This window comes from Rousettus aegyptiacus, unplaced genomic scaffold (assembly GCF_014176215.1).
Source record: "Rousettus aegyptiacus isolate mRouAeg1 unplaced genomic scaffold, mRouAeg1.p scaffold_m13_p_3, whole genome shotgun sequence".
NCBI classification, from domain to species: Eukaryota; Metazoa; Chordata; class Mammalia; order Chiroptera; family Pteropodidae; genus Rousettus; species Rousettus aegyptiacus.
This window is the reverse complement of record NW_023416306.1, coordinates 126,334,851-126,355,051: the sequence shown is the minus strand read 5'-3', so window position 1 is coordinate 126,355,051 and position 20,201 is coordinate 126,334,851. Positions and strand designations below refer to the sequence as shown.

Here is a 20,201-nt window from a genome sequence, read left to right as displayed (position 1 = left end):
TGAGGTCAGGCCACAGGGCTAGTCTGGCTTGGACAATATTCCCAGCTCCAGGACTTCTGACCCAAATCTAGGGAGACAGAGCCCTCAGCTGTGAGAAGGCTTATATTTCTGGACTGAAAAATTTCTAGTATAGCTCATTTCCGCCTTCCCTAGATTTGAAGAGGGGGAGAGGACTTCCTTTCCTTCTAAATTACATTACAGAAAATCTAAACTATACACTCCAGTAATATTCCTGTGACCATTACTGAATGTTTTCAGTTCTTTATGGTATCTAAAAGAAGTAGAGGAGAAAGGTGTTGGCCCCTTGTTCATATGCCACTTTTGGGTTAACTGTTCTATTTTGGCCCTTTCCCCACTTACAATGTTTATTCTTTCCAAGAGACATAAAACAAGCCCATCAATTCCTCTATGCCACACAGACAAGGCATGAAATCTCATCAAAGTATGCCAATCAGCTCTTTCTGTGTCATTTTCCCTCAATAAGCAAACACCAAAGACCTCAGTCTAAATACCTCTCTCTCTCTCTTAGGTATTAAGAGAGGATAAGCAATTGCCACTACCTTCAGTGAATCCTTTTTATGCTTGCAACAAATCCCTAAGAAAGTTGTAAGCACTATGTTTTCAGAGAGTTTGGCCTGAAATTTACTAGAATCCAGCTGTTCCATGCTTCTGTCCACGGTGAAATAATAAAACATTCCATCAAGAAACCAAAAGAAGAAGTCCATTCAGCTGGTCTTGCTCCAGATGACCTCAATCTTAAAACAAAACAAAACAACAAAACAAAACAATGCCCACTCTCCAAAGGGGGAAGGAAAAAAAAAAAAAAACACTAACAAAAAAATCTAGAATGGGATCAGAGCAAGCCAGAAAAGAGAGGAACATTCATCTCAAGACCCCATACGTGGGACTAACACTAGGCACACTGCATCTGGAACAGGATGTATATATATTCTTCACTCACTGGAACTCCACATTTCTGTTCAAAATTTAGTGCAGTAACCTATATACTGCAATCTGAACCTCCTGTTATCGTATCAACTTTCTTCGTTTTCCCCTAACAACTCAATAAATGTTGGGACTATTGTAAGGGGAGGCTTCTAGGTGCCTTAATTTTAACATCTCAGCTTCCTCATTCGTACAAGATGAACCAAGTCCATTTTTAGAGTTCAACAGCCAATGTATCCATTCTGTCTAGCCCAGTCCAAACAACCCATAAAGACAGACTGAGCCTCTTAAGTTAAAGGGTTTTGTGGAACTGCACAGAAGGCAGCAGCCTACGTTACTACTCTTGCATTTTTCTTTTCTGTACACAAATGCCTCACTTTCTCCAATTAAAAACAAACTTTCAACCAAATTCCTAAGAGCCTCATCACAGAGGAATTAAGTAATGGGCACTATGGAAAGATGACTCCAGTTTCTCAAGTGTATAAATATTTGTTTAGATTCTGAATTAAAATAGAAAATGTCATATACTTAGATCAGAGACTATTAACACAAGCCGAGAAGATTCTGTGTCTCTTCTATTTTGCCAGTACTTTCAAAGGTGAAAGTATGGTCCTTTCCCTTGACTATGGCAGACTTAAAATGCTTTAAAACAGAACTCTTTAAAATAAAATCTTAATAACCAGATGAACACAAAGTCTCGTTTTTTGAACCCACATTCATTGTGTAATTAAATCTTTCCTACTATGTGTTTTATTGACTCTTAGAACCATTATCTTTTAAGGCAATCCATTATGACACTATTGTTATGCTAGCATGATATACATGCTGAGAAAGCTATTCTTTACAACTTACTGGGTAATTTAGGAGTCACTTTTACTTTTACCAAATTTCTATAGTCTAGTTTCCTGCCACACTAAATAATCTACATATTTTCTCATCAGAAATATCAGGAGAATTTAAATCTTGAATTAAAATATTATTTTATCTATTATATACAGCTTGATGGACATTTTAACCTTTATAATTTTGCTCCTTCAAAAATTAATGTTTTCTAGAAACTTTACAAGTGCATTTGCATGGAACAGAAATTCCTCATGGTTGACATCAAGACAATTATGATCTATGGTAATGTGTAAATGACTTAAATAAGAAAATTTAATGACATTAAATAAATCTTCTAACTTCAAACTAATATTTCTTGTGAAGAAAGGCTGAAAGCCCAATTAAGCTGCCTTTGACGATTTCTATTCAATTGTGATATACAATAGTATTCAGTACTCAACTCAAAAAAAACCTAAAACACCATATATGACAATAGGTTAGGATAAATAATCTGAACTCTTTAATTAGTTAATAGTTAACTTAGGCCATAGGTTCTAGTTAACTAAATGTAAGAATAAGGTAAAATATTTGATGCTAAAATGAGAGAAATAGAACTTCTAATACTCTTATAGAAAAGCACAAGCTAACTACAAAGAATTTCAGAATTATTCTTTAAATACCGCAGAACTTAACAGATTGACCTATTTACAATATATTACTAATTATCGTTACTGCATATTTCCCATTCCCTTCTTAGACAAGATCTTAGTATCTTTACAACAGCTGACACCTCAGTGCTGCTAGCTTTCCCTAGCTGACCCCTACACACTGAAGCACAGCTACAAATGCCCAGAGAAAGAAGACTCGCTGGGGAAAATTGTACTCTGCTTAGCTTTACATGCATCAGTGGGCTTCACAGTAGATAAATATACCCTACTGCCAGATTAACTGACACAATGAACCAAAAAGAGATATTTGAGATTTAGCCACTTTATCTTAAACCTCTTTAAAGTATGGAATGGTTTGTTTTTACTTCAGCTTTCACATATGCAAAAAATCTGCCCCCAATGACTCATCCACATTTCTATACTAATCATATAAAAATATTTCTAAAAACTTTAAATTTATAATGTACCATCATTTATTATGATTTTAAAATATCCACATTTATAGCCTTTGCTTTTCACAAATGACACAAAATATTTTACAACACAGAAGTATATTTTTATTTATTACTGGCTCTTTGTACACATATTTAAAAGTATGATTATTTTTAAAAGCTTAGGAAAAATTTGGCAAATTGGGTAGAATTTTTTAAAATCCAAGAGGAAGTTACGAACTAGCCTACTGATGTTTTTCTCAAATCTATTTCCACGAACGCTCCTCTGTTCTCCCCCACATTTACTTCAAGAGACTCCAAGCCAGCACTTCTTTTGAAGAGACTTGTTTCCTAAAATACTTAACTACAGGGACCATCAGAATACCCTTACCTAGATTCTCAAACTCTTCCTGTGGAGAGAGTTTATTGTAACTTGTTAACTGAAAACTGCACAAGAATTTCCTAAGAAGGATTAACATTTTAGGGGAGAGGAGGGAATTTTTAACATCCAATTGAGTTTATAGATGGCATTCATCCTAATCCTTAAATCTTATTTCTCACTCAAGTAAAAGTAAGGACAAGCCCAGACAAAATTTGTTGTTGCATCTTTCTAACTTCGTCTCTGCGGGGCAGAGGTGGGTAGGGGTGAAAAAGGTGACAAGGGTAAAGTTTATCACTAAAGAATGAACTTTGGGACCTTTCAATGCTTTACTCTGACACGCTTATTATCTTTCCCTCACTCCAGGCACCAATTGTTTATCTACTGCCCTCTTGCTGATATTTTTCCATAAAATATTCAATTCTAAAATATAGGTTATCTTGCTTTTGATGTTATCAATGTTATCAAGTTGTCAATGTCCTCAAGAACACACACAAGGGTTTTGACCTTTGATGTTTCCCAGTCCCTACTGCCCAGAAGCATAACAAAAAGATTCTTCTCACTTGCTGATACCACTTATTAAAGTTGTACACTTTTCTAAAAATTAAAGTTCGAGAGACATATTTACCTAAAAAATATAAATTTTCAGTGACTTAAAAAGCCACAGGGGTGACTATTTTGGTATAATTTCTATCAGAAATGTTTCTAGAAAAATAATCTCTGCACATCTCTGACCTGTCTCTTCTCTCTTCTCTCTTATATTACCATATTTACTCTCCTACAATTTTTTATTTCTTTCAATTAATTTATTTATATATTCAGGTATCTACTTTTTAATTAACTTTTCTTTTGAGATAACTAGATTTACATGCAGTTGTAAGAAATAATGGAGAGATTCTGTGCACCTTTTACAATATTTTTCCCACTTTGCAACATTGCAACCAGAATATTGACATTGATAGAATCTACTGATCATATTCAGATGTCCCTAGCTTCTTTTACTGGTGTAGGTTCATGTATCCATTACCACAATCATCATAGACAACAGTTCCATCAGCATAAGTATCCCTTGTGTCGCCCTTTTATAACCACACCCAACTGTCTCCTTAAGTCCTGGAAACCGATTGTTCTCAATTCTGTCATTTGGCCATTTCAAGAGTAGTATACAGATGCAATCATACGGTTATGAAATTAGAGAGTGGCTTTTTTCTTCATTCAGCCTAATTAACTCAAGATCAATCTAAACTGTTAATGAATTAATAGTTCAATCTTTTTTTATTGCCGAATCGTACTCCACGGTATAAATGTACTGGTTTGCTTAACATTTATCTAATGACGGACACTGGATTGTTTCTCCAGTTTTTGGCTGTTAAGAATACAAGTGCTATAAACACTCATGTTTAAGTTTTTGTTGGAACATAAGTTTTCATTTTTCTGGGATAAATGTTCAAGAGTACAATTGCTGAATTCTATGGTAATTACATTTTTAGTTTCATAATGAATTGCCAAAATGTCTTCTGGAAGGGCTATACAATTTTACATCCCCAATGTAAAATTTCAATTACTTCCCAGGTGAAATTTCTTCCTGATGGAGTTAAGAAGACACATAATGTATTTTTTTTTAATAGGGATATAAATTCATCTTCATAAGTATGTTTGGAGTACTGTTTTCCTTCCAAAGGTGTCATGGTAAATTGGAAAGTTAAACACACATTACATAAAGAAAACAGTTAGGAAGGTCAGATGAGTTGCAATGTCCTAAAACTATTCAGTGCAACAATTTGACCAAAAGATCAGAGACAGATTAAAAGAAAGATATAAACAAAAATAGATGACATATACAACATTCAAATTATGAATGTACATATACATATATTCCTACAATATCTCTAGAGAAAAAGTAAAGTACAAGCAAACACCTGCTCTACTATGCTCTACACTTGCTCTACTATCTGAAGATATGTTTTCTAATAACTTTGTATAAAACAACTAAAGATACTATTTACATTTTTAAGACATCTAATTGAAATCTTACTGCAAAATGAAATAAAACAAAAGCCTATACTTAAGAAGTTCCTACCTTGTCTAAACATACAGGTGTGCATGCACACGTACACAAACAAGGTAAGAGTAAAAGTGCCCTGCACAACTTATTTTCTTGAAACTCATTAGTCTGTACGAACAACTAATGTGAGCATATTTCACTTTCTGTAAGCCTGAGCAAAATTTTGTAAAAATTATAACTAGAGCACTGCATTTCTTCTTAAAATATTCGGATAGAAGACAGCCTTAAAGATGAATACCACATCAAATCAGAAAATTTCTCAAACACAAATTATTAAGCACTGTATGTGAAAAATTTTAAGTACATATTCTATAAAATACAATAAAAATCCATAATTTACATTTATCTGACAAAAAATTCTTCAGATACAAGCCTAGGAAATGTTATAATATTTTTATTGTACACTCTCTTTGGGGAAATTCCAAATTCAAGAATGTAGATTCTCACTAAAGCATTAAAGCAACAGTATACTTTTCTGATGATTGTGCCATTCTCACACTAGCTTCTTATCACATATTCTCTCTATAGACTCTTCTCCACAGCTATTCTCTGAATATTTCTCTCTAAAGAGTTGCCCTACTACCACATCGCTACTGAGTTATCTAATTTTCACTTTTTCCTCTCCTAATGAGGTAGTTCAATTCATCACAACTATAATTTTATATTGCTATTTGATAAGCAGTTTTTTAAAATTTTCATATTATAGAAAACTAATGAAAAAACAGAATTTCGAATGAAGGAATTCTGACATTTGCCTAAAAAGCTAACTATCAATCATATTTAAAGACAAAAGCTACAGGAAAATAACTCAATAAGAAACTTGAGAATTTTGAAATAATTTTAGAAATAATCCACCACCACAAAACCTTGGGGTGTTCCACAGATTTATTACCTCCTCAACAAATTGATAGGGTTACTACTGTTTGAAGTATTTTTGTTAAAGCATCATCTAGAACAAGATTGACAAACTATATAGCCTGTAGAATAAAGCCAGGCGACCAACTGTCATTTTTATAGCCCATGAACTAAAATAGTTTTTTACATTTTTAAATGTTTATATAAGTATCTACCATAATATCATTGATTTTTGCCTCCTGGGCTGCAAACCCTAAACTATTTACTATCTGGCGTTTTCAGAAAAGTTTGCTGAGCCCTGATCTCAGGGACCAGTATAGAAAAGATGTAATAGAAATTAATCAAATTTACAACTATATAAACTGATTTAATTTGCTGTTAAATGTCCTTATACTCTACTACTATTTAATTGTGACTCCCTAGAAATGTCATACAAAATGTCGTACAATCTGCGGAGTCTGACAATCCTCCAGAAGTATTCTCAAAGTAAAAAACAAGTATGTAATATAACAATGACTGTTACATCACACCACACCATGTACATGGCAATAGCCAAAAAAAATTTTTTTCAAGAGGAAAGAATTATGTAAAATCACACACACACACGAACCCTAAAATACAGGTACAATGGCAAGTTCTAGTGTTCATAAAACCTAAAATCTCAAATAGCAAAAACAATGAAACAAATTCGACTAGAAAGTAGAAAAAAAAAAAAAAAAATCCCTGAGGTATGAAAAGCGAAAGATACTTTTTTTTAAAGGCTGAGATCTAAAGATTATAAAAATGTTAGGTCGACACTCAAAATAAGCAATAGTCTTTTGAGGGCCCTCTCTTAACATTTGAGGCATATTGAAAAACAGCAACATAGTAAAAAACCTATACAACTGAAGGATAAATGTCAAGAATACCTCAAACAGTAACATTTTTACAAATTTAAACCAAAGCAACTGAGGATATGCTTTTCAAATTTTTTAAATTTCACTTTTACTTGGTGACTAATTAAAACTTGCATAAACATTGTGACCACAAACCAAACTAATACTAACTGTTCATTTTGAAAGAGGTTCCAGAGTCTCCTGGGTAGGGGAAATAACACCCTCATACTCAGTTGTACCTCTCTACTTATAGTCTTTATGATAACTATATATATATCAATCTATATATATCAGCACTCCCAAATCGAGAACCACTTAGCTAGAAAACCTCTAAGAGCCAGTCCAGCTGAAATGGTCTATGAGAATGTCAGTATTAAGCATTTATATTTAACAAAACACTCGGAAAACCTATAGTAAATGATAAAAGCATCATTATAACCATAAATGCTGAATCCAAAATGCTACCAAATAGAAGGTATGATCTGATAATGCTGCTCTAGAAGTTTTCCTAATCAAAATAGTGCCCCAAATTCTTAACCGTGTGTCATGGTATGGATAATCTAGGAAAACAGTAACGTTTATAAAAGTTTCTTTTTAAACAAAATCATCCTTTTGATCCCTACTAACCAGGCAGCCACAGCCTTTGTCATCCACCCCATAGAGGCAGAACTCAGTCAGAATACCCTCAGAGTTCATTCACTTGCCTAGAATTAGACACAAACAATGGGAAGATTTTAAAAGAACCATTTATCGGATCTATGCCATTGACCCATAATAAAACTGTGAAGATCAGTAAAGATTATTATTGATCATAGAGCACATACACACTAGTGATGATAAACAAATGGATTGGGTATACAAAAATAAAGGTGGTCCTCCTTACATGAGTCCCTAGTGTTACCGGTTTTTAATGCTACAGAGTTAAGTCCATGTTGTGATCTCATGAAAATATTCACTAGTGACCAGGTAACTTAAAAAATAAAAATCCCAGTAAAATATTCTTCATAGTTGGTGTGGCTATCTCAGGCCAGAGTCAATGGCATTGTTGGTCAATCTTTTGCTAAATATTTCATAAGGCAAAGCAAATACAAAAGAAATTCACTGAAAGTTGAATATTATACAAGAGACTAAAAATTTCATGATGTCCTTGAAGGTGATGTTAAAAGAACCATTTAATCAAACACAAGAGCCATCAACAGATTAGGACCTAAGTGCATTAGAGTCAGTTAATAACCGAAGAGAAAATCAACAAGGTTCAAATGTGAAGTAAAAGACATTTCTATATTACTATACAATTTTCTGAAGAAAAAAAATGTTCAAAATCTCAATGATTCACTCTTTGTTCACTTAAGACCTAGCGGGTAATATAAATTATTGTTCGATTTGTTAATACTACTTTCTCATTTTAGTTAATTTTCAAAATAAAGCCTCAAATAATTTTCCCCTCTATCTTCTGAAATCTTGGCATCTTTTAAGTAATTCTAAGTAATTCTTTTAAGTAATTCACTCCAGAACTAACTACTCTTAGATAAAAAGGACCTAAGTCTATATAGGAGTACCCTTAAAACTGTAGAACCTCTTTCAAAGTGAGGCATTAGCAGTAGTTTGGTCTCTCCCAGAATGCGTAGGAAAGACGCCATTAGTTCATCTCTGGCTCATCGCAGCTTAAAAAGAATGGCTATCAAAAGCCATTTTAACTATGGAAAGAGGCTGCTTTTCAGGCTGTGGAAGCAGGGTAGGGATATAGAAAGGAATGATGTTGCCAGGAACAGAGTATTACAAATAAAATGGATACGTGCATTGAAAGAAAACACTCTAAACCATTAAGGTACAAGGTATCCTGTAATATCCCAAAGTACAATCTGAATCTCTGAGAGAACACATAATGTACATGTTTTCCAAAGTTACATCACTATGGAACCTTTTTCTCATGGTCATCTCTCAAGACCAGTGTTTTCACAATTATAGTTTAGGAAAATGCTGAGCTAGTAAAAACTAAGAAGCATTTTATAAAAAAAAAACAAGTACCTTAAAAACCTAATGTACCTAACGAAAGAACACTGGACTGGACGTCAGGAGACATAGGTTTAACATTCAGTTTTGCCAATTATTGGCTTTGTAATCTCAGGAAAAAAAATACTTAATTTTCCTGTGCCTTAATTTTATCAATTGCAAAACAGCAATTACAATGTTAGCTGTAGCCTTTTTCAGGCTGAACATATAAAGATACATTAGATTACAGAATTATGAAATTCTAGAGCCGCAGGAAATCTTTGAGACTAGCCAGTGTACTCTATCAGAAAGGTAATTTTCAAGATCTGGATTAAAATCCAGATCCCCTGACACTCAGCCCTGCATTTTTTCATATACTACCACACACTGCTTCCACTCTTTAAAAGACAAAATATTAATAAAACATCTGTAGAAGCAAAATTGGTTTCAAAAAGGAATACAACTAAAGGTCTCAGGGAAAAAAAGGAAAATTGAAGGTAATATTTCATCTTAAATTTCCCATTGACAACACCTGCACACAATATTTAAAATAAGTAAAGCTTTGGTAAAAGTGGAGGGGTCAAAAGATGAGAGTAATTCATTCCACAATCCTTTGGGAATTGAAGGTAGGCAATTCTATGAAATAATTCATTTCTACGTTCAATTAATTAACTAGTACTACCATCGCCAAAAATACATCTAATCAACAATAGGTAAAGGAAAGCAAATATTACTGAAATTAATGAGGGGGTCCAAGGTTAGAGAAATGGAACAAAGCTGGAAGAAGCTAAAAATAGATAAGAATATTTGGAGATACTACTGCAATTCATAGCTATTGTCAAAGATTTGAGTTTCACTATAATAGAGTATAAAACTGTTTTATGCTAATTACTCAGTGATATGCCAAATGGATGTACTTATTTCAACTTGAAACATAAGAAATGCCCTTTTTCCATATTGACAAATCAACTGGATAATTCTGGAATTCATTAAAAAGGAAATACAAACTGATCTAACATAATAGCTTTACTTCCTATATAAAACACTTCAAAATATCTAAATGAATATAGAAATGCATGTTTCTGTGGTAAATTGTTCATTATTGAATCATTATCAACTCTTGTTAGACAAAATTTCTCATTTTTTGCAGTGTGCAAAATCATTAAAGTATTTGAGAGCTCCATCATGAAAGATAGTGGCACTTTATAATCCACTCTTTCTTCAGGCAAATGTGCTTATTATAGCTGAACATAAGACAAAAAATAACAACATTCCCTAGACATATAATCAACCCCGCCCCCGCCCCGTTAATGGTGTTTTTATATGTGTGCAGCAATGATGAAATATGTTACTGCTTTCCTATTAGCTTTAACTGTTTCTGAGCATTCATCATTCACTGTGGCATTCTGAAGTGTTACCTGTTATGATGATTAGGTATTAAGAATTCCAAATGCTCTTAATACTACCATACACATTTTGGTCGTACTTTAACAACAGTTTTTAGCCTGAAACTCCCTTAAATTGTCAATGGTTAGAAAAGTGAATCTATCCACTGTAACTCTACCAAGTGCTATAAACCCATATTTTGAGAATCTAATAGTTCAATTACTTATGCTCACATCAAGTGGGAATGCCTGTTGCTGTATAGAACTGCTCTACCATTTAAAAGACATCTATTTCAAAAAGCAATTGTCATGTTGATTGCTTAGACTAAATTATTACTGCCTCATTTGATCATTTTTACTGACAATAAAGGGAAGGAAGTATAGTAAATCAGCTATTGCCAATGACCAGTGAAATGCTTTTGAACATATATCTATCTAATCTTTTCAGGATTGTTTCCCTATTTCTTATAAGTAAATTAACATTTTTAAAATTTGTTTTCAAATTTACAATGAATATGCAAAGTTGTACCTTACTGCTTATACAATGTGGTTCAGATGAATGCAGATTTTTAAAATTTGTACTGTGAAAAGATCGATCTGTTTAAAAATCTGAGGTATTTTTTTCCCCCAAGACTTATTTTAGATGCTGAAGACTATTAGCATGACTATTAAAAGTATTCTTTGGATGACTATTAAAAGTATTCTAATAATTACTGTAAACTCAAGAAACCAACAAGTACATGCTCATAATTGCTCCAACTAAAAAAATGTTACCTCAAATTGAATTACAGAAATATTTTTAGTAAACAGCTGCTTAGAGCAAGTGACCGACACATACTTCTTAGAATTCATTTAATTCCCACGCTTACCCCACAATTTTAACAGTAGCCTTGACTCAAATGCTGTGCTAATGATAAAATTCTTCCGGGCTTATGAGTCATCTATATGAACTAAGAATAAAGGTAAGAATATAAATATAAAAAAGGACAATTTCTGATTTTTCACAATTCAGACTTACAGCCTCAATTAAGAAAGCTTAATTCAAACTGAAATTACAAAAACACTGATTATAGCTTGCTCTGCCACATTTACTATAAATTAAATGCTACTTAGGGAAAAGCTGTAAGACAAAAAGAAATTACTTGGAGTGTCATATCTATTTTATTTTGATGGTAAGCTCAACAGAAAATTTAAAAAATAAATTATAAAGTTTTCCCTGGTCAAATGCAAATATAAATATTGTGTTCTAAATTTATTAGTATAAATTCTGATTTTAATCTGGAATGATAATGTATTTAATACCAGGATTTTTATTTGCATTTATGTTGAAATAAACTGTCATTTTAAACACAAGTTTTATCACTGATTAGATATTTTACCCTTATGTCACACTCAATGATTCTGGCTTTAGACTTGTAACTGCCTTAGGCAAAATTCACACTAAAATATCAGACTCTGTTTCCTCAACACTTGATAAAAGATAAAGAAAATAAATAAAGACTGTGTAAAGCAAAATCATTTATAAAGAAATTGCAGACCACCAGGATTTTGGATTTGGGTAATCCACTTAGATTATCATGGCTGTGTCTTAAAAGGACAATTCTAAGATCACAATATAGGTCACGTCCTTAAGAAATAGAATAAGGAATGAAATCAGTGACAATTACACAAACCTTCCATATTTATATGATGCCACCAACAACCAGTAAAAAAACGGATTAAATAAAGCTTCTGTAATGTACTCAGCCCCAGCATAAGCAAGAAGGAAAAATGTTATAAAACAGAGATTCTTTTGAGTCACGTTCTGCAGAAAAATAAAATTATCAATAAAAAAAAGAGAGAGGTATCCAAACTGATTTTTAAAAAATGCTTGGGTTTATCATTTTAGACTGACCACCTATAAACTTTCATATGAGAAAGATAAAGGGGAGGGAGAATGGGAGTGAGTGATGGAGGGGTATCTTACAGGAAATAAAGGGGAGATACAGAGAATGGCTAACCTTAAAGGTTTTGCTAAAATAATTAGGTTTCGGTGGAAGTTAATATCCTTCAAAGTACAACTTTACTATTACAGAACAAAACTTAAAATCTCCAATATGAATGCAAGTGCTTAAAACAAATGCTGCAACATCTAAATATACTATTAAGTTTTAATCAGAGTGCCAAAAGAAAATATTGTCCAGCGGGAGTAAAATCTGCCTAAAATCATGGCTTTGTTCTGTTTTTAATTATCATAAAGATACAACTGTTAAGACAAATAGTAAATTACAAATGTCTCAGAAATGCTTCTCTGCCCAGAAAGCAGAAAACATACAAGGCTTATGTCATAAATACACTGCTGAAACTGAGAGTTAAACACTGCTGCTTTCTTTTTTGATAACAATGATAATAATGCTCTAAAAGAAGGACCCACATTTCTGGATGCTTGCTCCTCAAACTGAGCTGAACAGAAAAGTCCAGATGCCCTTAGAAAATGAGGAACTTTCTTCTTAGATACTTATGTGTCCTTCCTAGACAAGGGGATAAAATATGTCTCTGACCAAAGAGGCTTTGTGAAGACGACTTGCAGAAAATTACCAACTTACCCATCAGATTTGAGTTCATGAAAGGTGTTGGGGACAAGCCTTCATGGGCCCCTAATCGACTGTCATTCAAGTGATCACTGTAATGAGGACTGTCTGTAAAACCCTAGGGGAAAAAAAAGACCGGAGTATTAAAGAGATTATTTGGCAGTCCTGCTAATTGAGCATAATGACACTCATCTAATTAATATACAGATTTACGAATGGTCATTCCTAACCAAGTTTCTTGTTTATTACTTGAAAAACTAAACAGAAATGCTTCTTTTATTACTTTTAAGGTTTTAGAATTAAAAAAAAGATTCCTTTATTCACCTTAAAGAAAATTAGCCCTGTGATCTCTTTACATCCAAGAAGAAAGTTCTATAAATCTTCTTTTAAAAAAGGATGCACTAAGGAAATGTATTTCTGAGTTGTAATAAATTATTAAAATGTTTATCTCTATCCTCCTCTCTCTGCCTCCATACCCTACCAATAAATGGTTAAGCAATTACAAGTTTTACGTATAATACTGAAAATAATCCATAATCAACAAATTAGAAATAAGTCCTCTACTAAATGGCAAGTAAGTATTTAGCAAAAATCTGTTTATATTCCTTTTAATACTAGTATAAGTCATATTCTCACAGAAAGTGAGCCATGTAAAAAAGGTAAACACTTACTAAAAATAGCTGATTTAAATTCTTAAGAATCTGAAAAATGAAACTGCAAATGATGAAAATAAAGCTAATGTTATTTTTCACAATAATTGTTATTAAATTTCTCCTTATGTTTTTTAAAAGAGAAGAAAAAGAGAATAAAATTACAAATAAAGTGTTACAAAAGCTTTGCGGATTAAAAACTGTTCTGGTTCTCAGACTCTTACACGTACTGAGTGTTGCTTCTGAAATCATATTGTTTCTAAATAAGGCTTCGAACTCTAGCTATTAATTAAAACTGCAGATATACCTACCCTTCAGCCTACTTCAAACAATTTTCGTAAAGATCAGAAACACTAACAAGAGGGCCAAATAAGAAAGAAAACTGCCCTGGCTCACACAAACCAGAAACCACCCAGAATCCCCTGGGACTATAAAATCATCAATCACTAAACATTTATCACTACCCAGACTGCAGGATAATATTCAAGAAGACATTAATGGGGCTGAAACAGGCCTCACTATCTTTGCAGACATGCTGTCAGTTCAACCAAAAAGCTAGGAACTTAGGGCTAAATAACTGTCAAATCATTACAATTGCTTATGAATGCATGTCACAACTCCTTCTGCTGTTCTGTTTTAAAACTAATCTTCGGGGAGTGCTAACTCCCAAATGGATCTTTGTTTCGTTTTTATCTACTTTAGAATCACTGATATATATGATAGACATTCAAGAAGAATCTCGGTGACATTTACAACTTGGTTATGACCACAAGGGTGTCCTCTGGCAACCAAAACCATGGTGATGTCTGTCACAGCCACACACAGCAAAAACTATATACAAAACATAATGGCTCCTAGCTAAGGTCACTCTCTTTGGAGTTTACTTTTCTTGCTTAAAACTTAACATTCTTAAATTGCTATATTACATACTGCTTTCTCACATACATCTAGGTGTTTCTCTCTGTCACTCCCTCTCACTGCCATCCTTAGGCATATAGTTGAAAGAAGACACTGAAACATACAAAACATTCATTGAAATATTGTTTATTATCATTAAACAATACCATTACTCTAAAAAATGACAACAGAAATGCATTCATAGGTGGGCCACATTATTCACACTTGATTTGAATGCTAATTTTGTATGCTCTCAGTTCCTTTCATTCTTGAAGTACAATAAAAAGAATTTTTTTCCTTTATGTGTTAAAAATAAAATAATTGAATTTTTAAAAACTATTTCCTAAAGCACAAATATAGAAATAAATCTAAGTTTAGGGTATCATCAACTGATCATACACAAATAGTGTATTAACTGCATAGATTACATGTAGTAGCATAAAGAATCTGTCTCTAAGCCTCTATTAATATGTGCTTTGACTATAAAACAATTACTTTACTAGCAACTATATAAAAATGATAGCACTGTTCCTTATCCATATGCACCTACATACAGCAAGGCATAGTATAGAATTTACTACAAGATTATATCCCAGGCCACTCACAGAGTTTCATAAAAATTTTTAATTAAAATTAAAATTTTAATAAGATTGTCATATTCTACCACATAGAAGGAGTCTATAAACTCTATCACATACAAGCAAGATTTTGAATATGGATCCTCAATATCTATTTATTCATAAATTGTGTGTGTGTGATATATTAAGGAATATATCGAATTTCAGTAACATGAAATTTTGCCTATTTAACATAAAAATTAAATAGTAATTTGAACAGTTTTCCCTACACCTCAAAGGTTTGTCTTAGTGTATATAATTTTCACAAAGAGCCATAGTCTAAGAGGCAAGAAAGAGATAGTTCTTCATCTACAGATGCAAACTGATGTTGGAGAAGAAACAAAGAAACCAAACTTATAAATGTTTGTCATAGTTTTAGATCTAATATATACCAAATCCTCACTTAAAAGACTGGGCCTGGCTACTGTTAGAGATTAATTTTGTCATTTCTTCCATTCCACACAGCAGTGGTGATATCCAGCCAGGATATAACTTTTGGTGAACCATGATTAGTATTTACAAAATAATTTACAAATGTTTAAATAACATCACTAAAGGTCTCATGTTCAAGATAAGTTTTAGAAAGATACAAATATCTATCAGTTAGCATGTTAATGTGTCCACTAGCTGGATGATACCTAGAACGGTGCTTTGCCAACTTTAGTGTTCACGTCAATTTACTGGAGGTCTTGTTAAAATACAGATTAAGAAGTATAAAGTGTTGAGCTGGGGCTGAGATTCTGCAGTTCTAACATACAGTTGATATTGATGCTACTGGTCCACGTACCACACTTCTAGTAGGAAGAACTTGCACAATCTGGAAATCGAGATCTTTTTCACATGGAAGAGGGGTAAAACTCAAGTCTATACAGGCAATAGCCAGGTCCCTCCCCACCCCTACACACCCCTGAACCATATTAAACACCAGAAGTTTCCAGGTAAATACAAATTAGAAAGAAATCCCACAGTTAACAAAAAAATCTAAAGTAATCAGAATAACAAAATATTTTTACATATGTAAGTATGGGGCTGACAGAATAGCAGTGAAGGAAGCAGAATAATGCAGTGAGTGTGACCTGCTAGAATATCAAATGGCTGGAGAAAACAAAGGGAAGGTGACTTAGCCGGTGGGAGGGGTGGGAGGGTTGAGAGGCACTGGAGTGATGAGAAAGGACAAAAACCAAGGAAGCTATTGTTAAGATGGAGCCTAAGTAAATCAGCCAATACTACTGAATAATGAATGCTATTTCAATTTTGGAATATACAGGAAGTAAACCAGTGAGACCATTAAATACAGGACAATCATGGTGCGTACTTTAAATTGATAGAGTGTTACTATACTAACAAAAATTGTCAAATCTGACCCCCTGGACTCTTAAAATGTTTTTACCATGACAATAACCTATAATAAAAACGAGTTTCATACGTGAGAGATAATAAACACTATAAACTATGAAGAACAGAGCAATACTACCAGAACCATCTACCATAGTAGCTTTTTCACGATAGCATGCTTGCTACTGACCACAAAAATATTCCCAAATACACCCTAAAAAATTACTGTTCCTGTCTTATAATAAAAATGAAAAGCTCTCAAAAGATTAATAACTGATAAAATCATTTGATACATAGATCACAAAACTGTTTAATTTTGTCTTAAAACCTGTCTAAATTACACTTTAATTTGTATATCTTAAATAATCCTATCTATGAATATATAATACTTCGTAAAAGCTTTAACATTATAAAATGTTTTATATAATGCATTTTGTACTTTTCTCTATGCTCATTTCATGGTACAGAATTTAGAAATGTTAATCCCTGCTACAATATGATAAAAGCACCTAGTATTATTTATGTAATAGTTTTCTTCTCTGGTTTGTCTCCTCAAAAATACAAAAAAATTTCCTTTAATTTTTTAAATAGCTAATTTAACAATTTATTTCATCCAACTAACAAATAAGGTGCAATCACCAGAGAGCGTTCCCAAGTTGAGAACAGACTCATGATTTTTCTAACCTATGTTGTTATTTCTCTGCATGAAAGCCACTGTCTATTTCTATTTTAAGATACTCTTTCCAATTCTTTCCAATAGTTAAAAAGAAGTAAGGGAGCTCATTCGATACATATACTGCCTCAGAAGAGCTTTCCTTGACTCTAGCATATTGAGTGAAATCATTCTGAGCTCCTACGGCAGAAAGCATTTCCATCATATCACTGCTCATACTTACTGAAATTACCTATTTAATTATCCATTTAAATTATACCATAATTATCTGTTATAATTGCACAGTACAGCATACTGGATAAATCTGGAATTTTTGTAGCCAGACTAGCAGATATAAATTCCATCTTTACCATACACTAGCTATGTGACTTGGGGCAATGTAATCTTTCTTGCCTCAGTTTCCTTATCTATAAACTAGGGATAATAACAATACTATCTTCATCTTATAAGTTGTTGTAAGCATTAATTGAGTTAAAATATGTAGCAACTGGAAAAGTACCTGGCATGTAGTAAGCACACAATAAATGCTAATAACCATTATTATAATCTCAGAGATTTGTCTTACACATTCGGAGAAAGCAGGAACTGTGTCTGCTTCTTCCACAATTACATCCTCAAAACAATGGCCGGCACATACATAGCTGGTGCTCAATAAATGGCAGACGGGAGATTTTAGCGCTAAATCTTTTAAATGCTACAAGGCTTGAGATATTAAAAAGGTTCAATCAGTTTTTCCATAGAACACCCAATAACTAGCAGAAAAAAGGCTAAGGTACTAGCTTATCTAACTGGATGAAAGAAGTAAACACAGAAATATTGGTATTCAAAAAGCCACAAGATTTCATCACAACTCTTGAAATCCTATAGCTTTTAAGTGGTCAAAACCAGTAGAATTAGACAAAGTCTAAGCCACCAGAAAGCTCTGGACAAGGCCTGGATATAAATGAATGGTCGTACCTCAAAATTAAGTAAAATGGAAATAAAGATAAATAGAAATAAAAAATGAAGTTTAAAAAAGAAATAAAAGTCCTGTTGCATTTTTTATTTACTCCTATGATAAATACCAAAATAAATGTCTAGAAAATAAGGTATACTTTTTAAACAAATTCTTGAATGTGATTGTCTCTCAGTTAAATACACCTATGAAAAAGACAGGTGGGTTAACACAATAGTCTGTTACCTGAGATGAACTGTGTCTATATCACTTCTTACTTTATCAATAGTGACAAGCACATTAATGCGCTCATAGTACATGACTAATAAAATTTGTTAATTTAATGAATGAATAAAAATGAATAATGCTCACTGTTAATGAATCAGGTCTACATATGAAAAAGCTACCTAATATTCAATATGTTAAGGTTATGTTATTAATTAATAGGTCAGATGCTAACATATAATAGAATTTTTTTAACAGAGAAATGGATTCTGTCATTCAGATCCAGAAATTCCAAAAGGGCGAGAACATTTTATTTTTTCTTTTATGATCCCAAAAGAAACCAGCACAGAACTTTTGCATGTAAGTAAATGCTTAAGTTTTTCTTGAAAGAATGAACTTCTCAGAGTAACTTTTATTTATTAATGCTAAGGATAACTTCATGGAACTACTATGAACCCAGATTAAAGAACAACTCTTGAATTGTTATGAGTGAATGGCAAGGGAGAATCAAAATCTTTTAAAAGGGGAAAGGATCCTTAGAAAATATGACAGATACATGAAATGCTGCTTACTACAATGGCATGAAATACTTTTGAACATGAGGTTCCAGAGGATCACCTAAAAAAGTTCACACAGGTTCAGTTCTAACTTGAGCCCATCCATCTTCACAAATTTATCAAAGTAACTGCTAATGCCATCTGTTAGAAGCAATCAGAGTTGATGCTCTTTTGGTCCAGCTTGTAGCTTTTGTTGTGTTGGAGAGTTTATAAGCAAAAAAGTTTCTGTATTTTAGGCCATTTAAAGTTCATTCTTTATATATGGAGAAATCAAAACATCTCTAGGTATCACAGGAAAACATACATTTATTGAAACAGGAAAAGCAAAAAAATATATATATTACTGAGTCCAGCTGTTTCACAGAATAGGAGAATTTTAATGGCTGAGGACATCATATAGTTCCTTCATTTTACCTACCATACAGATGAAGACACACCAGTTGAGTGTCCTGCTAAAAATGTGGAAGTAAGGGACTGGCAGAGCTGGAATTAATAAGAATGCCATATACTTCATATTAATTCACAGGGGATTCTAAAACTAACAGGCAAATGTAACAAAGACTGGTCTCATTTTACATATTAAAACGCTAAAGCTCAGAGTAACAAAGATTACAAAACGGATTCAAACTCTGAATTATCAAGTGCCAGCAAGAAGCTTCCCACTGTTCCACATTATTACTCTATGTTAGTATTATTAAACTCCCTATTAGTCTAAGGGACAAGATGGCACAACCAGTGAAATTTTTTTAAAAAGCCTAAGCCGGTCTGCCAACTTCCAAGTTAAACTCCTGGGTTGGGTATGAATAGTTTAGAAGATGGCAATATAATAGCACAGCTTCAAATAGGAACACAAAGCAGAATGAGCATTGCCAGAAAGGCAAAGAAATAGCATAAATATTTACTAAGAATGCCCTAAAGCAGAATGAAACATGTTGATTACTAGAAAACAAAAATGTCAATGAGCAAACCTCTGTGGCATCACAATCATCACTGCTAACTTTCATTGAGTACTTACTAAATAAATTAACTGATATAATATATGCCAGCACTGTATTAAGGGCTTTTATGTATTGTATCAGTTCATTTAAACTATATACAGATACTAGATTTTCCCCACCTCACAGGTGAGGAAATTTTCTCTTAGAGAATTTAAATAACTTTCCCAAAGTCATGGAGTGGTAGAGAACTGATTTAAACTTGGAACTATGTCAGCAGATAACTTAAGTTAGTCACTATTTTTTTTTTTTTAAACTCTAGCACCAAGACATATGGCAATAGAGTACACACTTAAATAGTGAATACTTTCCATTAGGCCAGCATTTTCAA

At 32.9% G+C, this 20,201-nt stretch overlaps 1 protein-coding gene across 6 annotated transcripts in view; it reads right to left on the bottom strand.

The window, feature by feature from the left end:
- Positions 1 to 20,201, bottom strand: part of TCF12 (transcription factor 12) — a 286,947-nt gene that overhangs the window by 144,891 nt on the left and 121,855 nt on the right. For all 6 annotated transcript variants that reach the window (XM_016160437.2, XM_016160436.2, XM_036238494.1 and 3 more), the window contains one exon: positions 13,003 to 13,105. In XM_016160437.2, the coding sequence (XP_016015923.1) occupies positions 13,003 to 13,105 (103 nt within the window). The remainder of the gene's footprint in view (positions 1 to 13,002; positions 13,106 to 20,201) is intronic.